The 12,535-nt window shown below is 35.4% G+C and overlaps 1 protein-coding gene across 1 annotated transcript in view; it reads left to right on the plus strand.

Moving 5' to 3' along the window:
- mao (monoamine oxidase) overlaps positions 1-12,535 on the plus strand; it is a 36,601-nt gene continuing 24,066 nt past the window's right edge. The window contains exon 1 of the mRNA XM_081368584.1: positions 1-217. Within this exon, the coding sequence (XP_081224710.1) occupies positions 121-217 (97 nt within the window). The 5' untranslated portion in view covers positions 1-120. The remainder of the gene's footprint in view (positions 218-12,535) is intronic.

Here is a 12,535-nt window from a genome sequence, read left to right on the forward strand (position 1 = left end):
GCATTCATTGCATACATGGCATGTAGAAGGGCGCTTCGGTGCATTTTCCCCAGTGCTCTTCTAATCTGTCATTCCCAATGATGGGAGGCGGGGGCGGGGCTCAGAACGCTTTGAACACAGATGCGGAGCGGCTCTTCTGCTCTGAGCGCCAGAGAGACGAACAGCACCATGACTGCGAACGCATACGACGTGATTGTGATTGGCGGAGGCATCTCAGGTTAGTCTCATCAAGATAGCGCATAAAACTTCATATAATCTCATTGCAATTAACGCACTCTTAAAGAAACTTTGCACGGATGAAGATTACAGGCTGATGACTGTAATGCACAGTTATGATCATCGTTATTTAGTAATATAAGGCGCGCGACTGACCCATGCTGAACGATTATTCCATTTCCTAAGAAGCTTAGACGCCTTATAACACTGTATTATCGCTTCGTTTAAAAATAATAATGCATATTTACGTTTTAAATAGAACTCTGTTAGTTTGTCGAAAGGAAGGTTTTAGTTCTGCAGACTTAAAGTGAATTTGTTCCCGATGTCACCTGAGCTTGCTCTTTCACTTCCGTGACATGATTATTTCATAATCATAACGCCAGAGGCATAGACCGTTAAGTGGCATGCAACAGTGCATCTGTGTAGTTGCAATGTCAACGAACTTTTTTTTATACTAAAAATCAAGATTTTAGTTTCAAATATAGCACATGTGTGTACGGGCAAGTGTATATTCTTTTAAATCACGTTTACCTTGCCTTTAGTTTGTAACATTATGCGCACAATGCATGTATAGGCTAATAACGATAGACAAATGTAACTTTTTTGTTTATAGTAATTTTAGATGAATTATGTCAAACTACATAACACTAGACACTCTGTTTTCGATGTCAACTACTACCCATCCTTATTACATGGCTCTCTGGAATACTTGATTCTGATTGGTCAATCACTGCAGCGATGTTGTATAACTGTTCATTCTTCCATGTGTGAGAATTATTGCATATTGAAACTGAATATTCCAACTCAAATCAATATTTTATGTCCATGTATTTATTTGAAAACGCACTTTAGAAATAATGGTCTTGTTAGATGCAACAGGTTCTCAAAATAGAGGCATTTTTACACTTGAAATTATTAAACTAAGAACATGGTTATTGTTTCACACTGTTGATTAGTAGTTGACATGTCTTGTCTTGTCATGACATTGCATCTCTCTCTCTCTCTCTCTCTCTCTCTCTCTCTCTCTTTCTCTGTGTGTGTGTGTGTGTGTGTGTGTGTGTTTATATCTTTTAAAAAATTATCACACTGCAAGACCATTCAAAATTAAAAATAAAGAATGCAAAAAAAATGTGGTGAACTTAAAATAGGCTATACACTTCCCCTTGTATATTAATATAAATTTTAATCTAAACAGACTCTAAAGAAAATTCCTTAAAATAGGTCAACTATCCACATACTGCAGTACTCGCATGCACATACTTGCAGCGGTGCAGGGCTACATAGCGTAGTTTTAACCCTTATAAAATTGAAAGTGTGAAACATTGCTTTGAAGAATGTTTATGGTGCTCAGGGTTAAATAAGACGTTAAGTGCTGAGTGAAAAGGCTAAACCTTTCACACTTTGGTATCACAACCCAGTGAAAATAATAATATGCATTGGCCCTAGTGGAGGGGATCTCAGTGTTTTGACCCACTCTTCCCTGGCAAGTTTATTTCACTGAGATTGTAGAGAGATTTATTAATATATTGCACTACAGTAGGATGCAGAATTTATTAGAAAATACTACGTGATAAGATTTTTTTTTTAGTCAGTCCTCCTAGCATGTGTAAAGTATAGAGTAGCGTGAAAGCATAGCATAATGTCTTACAGTTATAACCTAACAGGAAATTCCATTCCTGTCGTGTAAACGGACTTGTTCCCACAGTGAATAATGCTTTATAATATATATATATATATATAGACTTGACAATTTAAACCCAGCTCAGAGGGAGTGCACACTGGATGAAATATTGCTTGTGCAAGAACGACATTCTTGAAAACAAAACCGAGCAAAACAGGGTCAAGATGTCCTCGTGATAGCCTGCTGGAAACATTCTTTCTTGTCATACAGGCGGTTTTGTCAATTTATTTTTTATGATATGCAAGAGGACCACAGAATCAAGTCAAATGTTTTAGTCTATATTGTTAAATCTGAAGATAGTAAGGTGTCTGTTTGCAAAGTTGCCCACAGTTTAATAACTCATTATATACCAGTTTGCAATATAACGCACTGTTTCTGTACAGTTGAAATAACTGGAAGCCTCTCTCATTCAAGCTGAATATGGACAAACCCACTCTTACATAAAAAATAAAGTAGATAGTCTACCGATTGTAAAAAAAACAACAAAGGTGTGCCACTGGAGTGCCAGTCAGATTACTACTCTGCTTGAAGAAAACTAATCAATGTAATCAGTCACTATTATGTAACAAGGCCACACAAGTTGCACTATGGACCCAGTATCACCCTATTCATTGCTATAAAACCTTTTATCAGCAACAGAACTTTGATTGCCTGCCAAGTTTCTAGCAGTCAGTGCTTAACAAACTGCATGTTTGAGTCTGTAAAACATTTGTCATTCGTGCATGTGTGCGATATTGCACATCATCAGTAGTTTGAGGCTACACAATTCAACCGCTGTTTCTGTGCAATTCCTGCAGTGGCATACGTTAAGATTTATGATATGTATGATCTGAGTTGTCCAGTATTGCACTTTTTTCATTGCAGTTATTTGAAGTAGAAAAGAGTAGAAAGACAAAAAATGTTCTTTCATAAATTGGTTGTCATCTTATAGTTGTTGAATATGCAGATGTTTTTCACCTGTTGGCCTTTGAAGGAGATCAGAGTTTCCTATTCTAACCAAACCTCAAAATGAGTTGCTTCAGGGACCTTTTAATAACGACCCAGCACTCCCTGTAAATCTAATTACTATGTGCAAAGCTACTGGAGGTGCTTGGGGAGACAACACTTTGGCAGAACTGGTAAACAAAACTGACAACTCATTTTTTATGCTCCCCAGGATCCTAGAACATGGGAGGGCTAATGTGTAATATTTGTGTCTGTTGTCAAGTGCCACAGGGGCTGTGCTTGACATAGAGGAGAGACAACTGACGTCTTTCAGCTAAACAATAGAAATGACACCTTTACTTTTATTGTTTCATGTCAACAACTGAAGTATATTGCACTTTTGTAAATACAGTTTACATTTATTCCGTATTCATTTTTTAAAGGTGAAGTGTGAGTGTGTCATTTCCTGTATCTGAAAGAGTAAAGCATGGCACTAGCAACACCATTGCTAGTGTCATTGGTTCGATTCCCAGGGAATGCATAAACTGATAAAATGTATAGGCCTAACTTAAATGAAATGTTGAAGTCGTTTTGGATAAAAGCATCTGCCAATTTCTGAAATATGGGTGTGCAAAAGTGGCTGTCATGATACTAGGATGTTTTAGGTGGTTGCTAGGATGTTACCATTTGGTCGTTAAGGTGTTCTGGTTGCTTAGGGTGTTGATAGGTGGATCATTTCAAAACAAAAGAGCCCAAGTCTCTATTTCGTTTGGTCTCTAAAGGAGAGACTCAAGCCGAATCCAATGTAAGTTTATTGGATTTTTCGGCCATTTTAAAATAAAAATCGCAAGTCAAGCTGCTTAGAAAAGTTATAGCGCACCTCTCTTCAACAAGTTGCACAGTTTGAAGTATCATTAAGTCCGTAGCACAAATTTCGAGGGACAAGTCACATTGCAAAGTTTGTTCACATTTTGGTGTTTGTATTAATTTTTTCCTCTCTCTTTTTTCCATCATCTGGCCAAACCATTATCATTGTTTAACCATTCCATTCTCGGCCAATCCATCCCAGCCGGTACGGATATGGTTTAATTTTCCACTGTGGGGCTGATAACAGAGCTGTTTGGAATGTAATACAAATGTGTCAGTTGTTACCTTCACAACGCAAGAGTTTATAGACGGTATATGTAAATAGCGACTGGGTTATGGAAGATGATCAGATATAGGCCTATCTATTAATAATTTGTTTACTTCACTCAAATAGCACGCTTGGACAGCTACGGAGAAACTGGTAACCACTGGTTGAGCCAGTTTGAATGTGTTGGAATGGACGAAATGTTCAAATAAACAGAGTAATGCTGTGATAGCACCACAGAGCACCTATGTTTACTCCTCAGAGAAATCAGCCTGCAGATGACTTGCTGATAGTTAAATGTGCATATCAAGCTGAGAAATTAGAAAGTATTTTTGCATAATTACTTCGCCTTTATGTGCTTACATGTACAAATAGCTGTCAGAAACAGTTTTACAAATGAACATACTGAGAAGTGTTTCAAATAACAAAAGCATTAGGGAGTTGTTTTGCTCAGAACTCTAGTAGGTCTCAGCAGCAGCTCTCATGGGGTGAGCAAGTGAAAGGCAGGAATTCCACATCTAATTGCAGAGGCTGTTGACACTGACGCTTCCCGGTGAGTGCCCTGCTCTTACTAAAGAACTTCGGCATTCCTACTTTGGAAGTCAGCCAGAAAATACAGGAAACATGTAGATTCACAGGCCAGTTGTGTGGTGTGTCAGAATAGACCACTTTTGCAGTGTGTTTTGTACTTCTTGATTCATTACGTATACCTGTTCAAGTGTGTGTTTTTAATGATGGCTTTGCAAAGTACACTACCATTCAAAAATTCATCAAATTGATCAAAACAATTTACAGCAAAAATATTTAAAATGTTACAAATGGTTTGTGTTTCAAATAAATGCTGTTCCTTTTAACTTTCTATTCATCAAAGAAGCCTGAAAAACTATATCAAAGTCTTAGCAACAATATTAAGTAGCACAACTGTTTTCAACTGATAATAAAATGTTTCTTGACCACCAAATCAGCATATTAGAATGATTTCTGAAAGATCATGTGACACTGAAGACTTGGAATATTCAGCTTTGCATTTTGTAACATCATAGTTTTGACTAGTGCTGCACGATTAATCGTATCGCAATCGCGATGTCAAGCCTACGCGATTATATGACGCAAAATGTTGCGATTTTATATTAAATAAACAAATTAGCGCTGTTAATGCACTTATCAATGCAAATGCTTTTAAACCATTCATGCGCGATAATACATAAAAGAACGAGCTGCCTGTGAATGTCCTCCACACACACACACACACAGATAGACACGCGCCAGTATCAAGTTCTCTTTCGCGGTAGAACGAACAACACACATGTATGCCAAAATGAACGCACTGCCTGTGAATGTCTGACTGTGACACACAGAAAGACTCGCGCTAATATCGTGCGTGCGCACAAAACAGCATGACAGAATACAGTTCTCTTTCGAGCTTGAACGAACAATAACACACACAATTATGCCAAAATGTCTTTTTGTCGATGAAGAGTTGTTATGACTCGTGAAAGAATGAGGCGCGTGTGAGATCCGCGTCTCTGACAGCGGCTGGTCTTAAAGGGATAGTACACAGTAGCCACTAATTACATCTGTCGCTAAAGTTATTCTATTTTTTTTTTTTTTTTTTTGCTTTTTTTTTTATTATTATTTTTCTTTACCCCTGACATGTATGGTTATATGTACTCTTGTATGTAAATTATGTTTTGTTCTTGTTAAAATACAATCAAAAAATTAATAATCTGTCGTTAAAGTTAATCAAAGAACAAAGGGAACAGAGAAAAACACTCACTGCTCTTGACTAAAGAACTTTTTTCTTTAGGCTGATTATCACTAATCTGTGTGTGCATTTATTTTCCTTGAGAACCAAGCAAGTTGACTCATGAAACCATTTGTTTATTATATCGCATATCGCAATCGTAATCGCAATATTGACCTCAATTATCGCAATATGACATTTTCCCCAAATCGTGCAGCCCTAGTTTTGACTGTATTTTTTGATCAAATAAAACTGGCTGTAGAACGGTAGTGCAAAAAAATTGTCTGCCAGGTCTTGCACAGAATTAGCTGTAAAATAAACTGACTTTATCCTGCTTCAATTGCATAAAGTTAAACATTTCTTAATTTTGTCGCCTCAGACACTGCCACATTGCCGGTGGTTGCAGTCACTCGTGTTCATGGAAATGACCAGCTCTCATAGAAAATAAAATACTTCTGGTTGCTTTGTCGCAAATAAGGCAACAACATCCCTTCAAAATAAAGAAAACAATGTTTATTCCAGTAATAAATGGATCTCCGAGGATCAATGTAAGCACAATTGCAAACATTGATTTTTAGATTGACTCTCATAGTGGTAAAACAAACATATGAACTTGGAAAAATATGTCTGCAAAATGCTTTTAGAGTGCTAGGGAAATACTCAGATGCCTTTTTGCTGTGTCCTCTTAGCTTGTGTAAACAAACGTCATTGGCCTGTTTTTTCCCCCACTGAGCCACGCAGAGCCTGACTCCAGCTTGACTGGCTTCGTTATGCAACTTAAGATAATACCGCTCTGTTTCTCTGTTAGACAAACAACTGTCCATGGGATTGCCAGGAGAACATGCCATTTCACTGATCTCTCTAATTTGTTTTTCAATAATGCATCTAAATGTCAATGTTGCAGCATATCGGAGAAAGCAATTGCTTCTAAGAACGTGAAACATCATGAACTGTACTCATGTATGTCACGTATATATACAGTACCAGTCAAAAGTTTGGAAACGTTACTATTTTTAATGTTTTTGAAAGAAGTCTCTTATGCTCATCAAGCCTGCAGTTAAAAACAAAACAAAAAACAGTAATATTATGAAATATTATTACAATTTAAAATAATGGTTCTCTTTTTTAATATACTTTAAAATGTAATTTATTTTTGTGATGCAAAGCTGAATTTTCATCAGCAACTCCAGTCTTTGGTGTCTTATGATCCTTCAGAAATCATTCTAATATGCTGATTTATGATCAATGTTGGAAACAGTTGTGCTGCTTAATATTTTTTTTATAACCTGAGATACTTTTATCAGGATTATTTGATGAATAAAAAGTTGAAAAGAACTGTATTTATTTAGAATAGAAATCTTTTGTAACTTTTATATTGTTTATATTGATTTATATTGTTAGAAATGTTTTTATTTTGAATAAATGCTGTTTTTATGAATAAATGCTGTTAACGTTTTACTCATCAATGAATCCTGAAAAAAGTATTCCAAAAAAATATATTAAACAGCACAACTGTTTCCATTGATAATAACTGAGTATCAAATCATCATATTAGAATGATTTCTGAAGGATCATAAGACACCAAAGACTGGAGTACTTGCTGATGAAAATTCAGCTTTGCATCACAAAAATAAAATACATTTTAAAATATATTAAAAAAGAGAACCATTATTTTAAATTGTAATAATATTTCATAATATTACTGTTGTTTTTTTTGTTGTTGTTTTTTTAACTGCAGGCTTGATGAGCATAAGAGACTTCTTTCAAAAACATTAAAAATAGTAATGTTTCCAAACTTTTGACTGGTACTGTATGCATGCTCATTTTCTCTATTTTTACATTTAGATCACTTTTGCCATCATCTAACGTTCACTTAAAGTTAATCTTTAAAAAAACAGTCATTTTAAAAAAGCTGTTAAATATAATCTTTAGCTCATCTCAGTGTCACGAACTGTCAGTTAAGTTTTCATTCTCATGAACTTTTAGTTTGCTTATCATTATTTCCTGTTGTCTTTGTTCACATTTCCCGCCACTTGTTTGTTACCGTGGAAATTCATTTAATCATCACAGCCGTTTGTATTTGAGTTTGTTATCAGTGTATACTTAAGTTCCTTTGTTTCCTCAGTTCTTGGTCGGTTGTTGTTCGTGTCCAGAGCACATTGTCACACGTGCTGGATTATTCTGAGTTTATTTTATCATTAAATCTCTTAGTATTTGGAACCTGTCTGACTCTTCATCATCTTTGGATCTTCATATTGTAACTCAGAATTATATTTTTTTTATTATAATAATCATTTTCAAACTGTACACATTATAATGTTGGGATGCCTAAATTCTAGGGATGCATGATATATCGGCCACCATATCGGTATCGGCCGATATGTTTATTTTTAATGTTGAAGTTATTGGACCAATGAGAAAATTTGGCCGATGTATTAAAGCCGATAAATAATGGATTGGTTCCTTCAGATGCGCACTGTTTGCCATGTTGGTTTTGAATTGCTTGAAATATGATTGGAATCGCTTCAAAAAACAAAAATACAGTTAAGTGCAACATGTGCAGCACAAGTCTGTCATATAGGCTACAATAAAATTATAATGAGAACATTATAATTGTGTGCTTGCATGGATTTTAATGTTGAGACTTTTGTTTTTGTAATCAGGCTCTCAAAAATATATAATAAAAATTATATTTAGATTTATCGACCAATATGTTGGTTATCGGCTTTCAAATATAAAGAATTATCGGTTATCGGTATCTGCCAAAATTGTCATATTGGTGCATCCCTAATAAATTCACTTGTAGCAATTTATTAGACAAAATTTGACAGTTTTGAAATTAAACATTTATTGTTATTGGTATAACATGAGCATATTTATCTGTTGATCAGTATTGGATAGAATTGTTATATTGGTCCATTCCTACCTTTAAGAAATCAACAAACCCCTTTCAAAGTACTGGTTACTGTCTTGTGGGATAATTGATGTATGTGCTGCTTGCTAAAGCTGACATTACCATTTTAATTGAGAAATTCCTTGAGGGATGAACCACAGACTGAAAGGTGACCTGTGTCACCTCCCATTAACAGCATGGTCAGTGTTAATGTGTTGTGATAATGTGATTGTGCAATTACCACCACAGCTGACAGACATAGCCTTTGATTCTTCTTGGTCTGTAATATCAGGTTTAATCAGAGTTGGTAAGAGTGCAAACAAAGCAATTAGGTTTAGATTGTGGTATTAATACAGAGGGCGTTTTGTAATCTAATATAGTTCTAGACCTGACCTTTCAAACAGAGTTGTAAACTAATCCTGCCTATTATGGAAAAAGACATATTAACGCAGAGAAAGTGCTTATACGGTTACATGTTAATTGTTTTTCTCAATGTGACACAGTGTTGCAATTACTCTTGCCAAATTTTACAAACATAAATGCACAGTAAATAATGTGAATATTTCAGATTTTCATATTAATTGTTTGCATTGCCCATGAATGTTGCTTGCATGAATGCACTTAAGTTACATATTTAGTTCTAGATTTGAATATGGATTTAAACTTTATGATAAAACATTTCTTAAAGAAATAAAATCTGAACATTTGGCCTTTAAAATTAGTTTTAGTTCTCATTTTCGTTAAGTATGGATGGTTTTGGTGGTCAATAGCACAGCAGCATCTCATAATTGTGCAGTAGGTGAAGAGAACACCTGTTCTTCTCACAGAACAAACTGATATGCTGCAAAAGATCCAGATCAGACCTATAAACTGATATGTCGTTTGATTTACTGTCTTAACCTTTAGTTTGTTGTCTTATTGAAAACCCTAACCTTGTTATGTCATGTCATTTAGAGCTAGAGTGCACAGCAGATTCTTGTTCCCAGTGAATACAGGAAGGTAATTGGTGTAGATTTACCTTTGCCAAGCGACTGCATCTTTATATGTACTGTTGCCATGGCAACCCATCCACCCTCAGACTCTTGCTTCCCAGTAAATGGCCCCCTGAACTGGTGCCAACAAAGGGAGTGAATCCTAAATATGTTGTTTTATCATTATCAACTAGGTCTCTAATAATATTGAACAAAGTCAGAGGAAGTTTTTAGACCCAACAGAGTTGCATATTGTTCCCTAGATCCTCTATTAGGGCACAAAAATGAAGCACTGCTTGTAAAATATCACTATTAGAATAATAGATATATTTATCCTGCTGGAGCTTGCTATTACTTTCAAAATTTCCCAGATCCACAGAACATGTTGTTTAAATGTATAGTTGTTTAAATGCAACATCTTAAGATGAAGAAATTAAATGGATGGGAAAATACAAATGAATTGGGTGGAAATGCCAAGAATAGAAGAAAACAAGAGGCTGAAAGGGTTAGTTCACCCAAAAATGAAAATTTCTGTCTTTAATTAATTACTCACCCTTGTGTCGTTCCAAACCTGTAAGACCTTCGTTCATCTTCGGAACAGAAATTAAAATATTTCTGATGAAATTCGAGAGCTTTCTGTCCAGAAAGGCCCAGAAAGGTAGTAAAGACTTGTTAAAATAGTCCATGTGACTACAGTGGTTCAACCTAAATGTTATGAAGCGACGAGAATACTTTTTGTGCGCAAAAAACCCCCACTTTATTCAACAATTTCTTCTCTTCTGTGTCAGTCTCTGATGCTGTTTTCATCACTTCATATTCATAACATTAAGGTTGAACCACTGTAGTCACATGGACTGTTTTAACAAGTCTGTTAGTCTTTACTACCTTTCTGGGCCTAGAAAGTGGCTATAATGTTGCAGTCTATGGGTGGTCAGAAAGCTCTCGGATTTCATCAAAAATATCTTCATTTGTTTTCCGAAGATGAACGCAGGTTTGGAAAAGACATGAGGGTGAGTAATTAATGACAGAATTTTCATTTTTAACTAACATGAAAAGAACATTGAAAAGAACATCTTGAAAGAACGTTACTCTTTTCCAGTCAAAGACGTGCTCTTTGATCTTCCAGATTTCTCTTCAAAGAAAGTTTGACCTTTTCCTCAGTGGTTTGACAATCCCACTGGGTTAATTTTTCTCATGTTCTGTGGTGGATGTTATTCTGTTGCATACTTTACAGTTGAACTCAAGTCTTCATTTAATATTTAAACTGAATTAGTCGTGCTAAACATATGCATCTTTTTAGAGCCAGGATGTACATCAAAGTACAGTTTTATTTAGAGCCATTTATAATGGTAATGGCCAAAAGTGATGTCCGGCCTTGCCTAGGAAAATTTACATTTTCACCCTTTATTTACATATTATGAAAATGTTGTTATTGTAAACATAGTGTGTAGTTGGTCTTGGAGTCAATAGTTTTATTTGTGATAACAAAGTGAAACATGCCAAATTGTGCAGACAATTTTTTTCCAAGACAGTTTAAACAGCTTCCAGTTGTTAAAAATAATAACTACAGTATCTCTTCCCTGAAGATTCCCTGAATTACCTGAATACTTAAAATATAATACAATACTTCCCTGAAGTAAGGTGACGGCGTCCCGTCAAGAAGCTACTATCACTACCTCAATCGCACATGAGCACACAGGTCTTTAGCATCTATACACTCTCACCGTCCTTCTCAGGTGTACGCTGGTTCGACACAGGATCATTAATACTAACTCAGAGTATTACAGCCTCACCCCGAGTGCGGCTCTATAGTCTTCCAACTCTATCACTGTCTCTGCGGTGGTCTTTTGGCCACAACAACCAAGTGAGTCTCCTGAATAGAAAGATGCATGTACATTTAAATCATACAGTTGAGTAAAAATCTGTCACTCAAGTCTTCTTCACTGTGATTTGTTCCGGTGATTGGTTTGTAATGATCTAAGCTAATCATATGACTGTTAGTTCTACTGTGTTAAGCACTTTTTGGTTAAGTATATTACGGCCTTTGACCTGAGCATCCTTAGTCTGCATTTTTCTGTACATTTAATGTTGAAAATACCCATTACATAAAATATTTCTATCACAAAGGCTGTCATACAAATAAATTATGAACACATGCAAAAACAAGATAGAAGGTTATGTTGTAGTCAGTATTCTCTGTGTAGTAAAATAAAACCTGTAAGCTGTAGTTTGCCTTTTTTGCCAAAACGTTTTGTCAGATAAATACCTTAACCAAGTTTAGTGTGTTCTTCTCGTATATTTAAAATAATTAAAAAAAATTATGTGATTTTTGACATTTTAGACTCATTCATTATCACTGTATCATTTGGCAACAAAGTTAGTCTTGGGTATTTATTAGTCCTTGGCTTATTTCGCAGAGCAGTGTTTCAGTAGAAGTATCGTGATTGGTGGGATGATATTTTAAGCTTTTTTGCCTTGTTGACTTTTTTTCAAAGATAATTGTCTGTATTTCCACTGTATTTTGACCAAAATGGGTTCTTTTTGCTTATATTTCTGTTTTGGAAGGAGTAACTGCAACTTGATACTCTGTCTAAAAGTGTAGTTCATCAAAAAAGAAATCAATCATTTACTCACCTTCATGTTATCTGGCAGTTGTCATTTTTCCAGCATACTTGTCCAAAAGGCGTCTATAGAAAAGACTATAGAAAAACTATTGATTTGTGTTAGTTTGCACAGTGCATTTGATTTAAGCTATTTTTAGTTAAAGTTGTGTAAACAATAAATAGAAGACATGATGAAGTGAAGGCTGGAAGTTGGGTTTGAAGAATAAGGGTGGAGGACTAGAATGCAGAAACTACTTGAATCAATATATAAACTGGCAGGATGTCCAACTCTGAGACACAGTTGAACGACTGACGCATTTGCACAGATGTGAGCCCCCACCGATAAAAAAAACATGACTAAAAACATGTAA

The sequence above is a fragment of the Scardinius erythrophthalmus genome, assembly GCF_964197995.2.
Source record: "Scardinius erythrophthalmus genome assembly, chromosome: 6".
Classification (NCBI taxonomy): Eukaryota; Metazoa; Chordata; class Actinopteri; order Cypriniformes; family Leuciscidae; genus Scardinius; species Scardinius erythrophthalmus.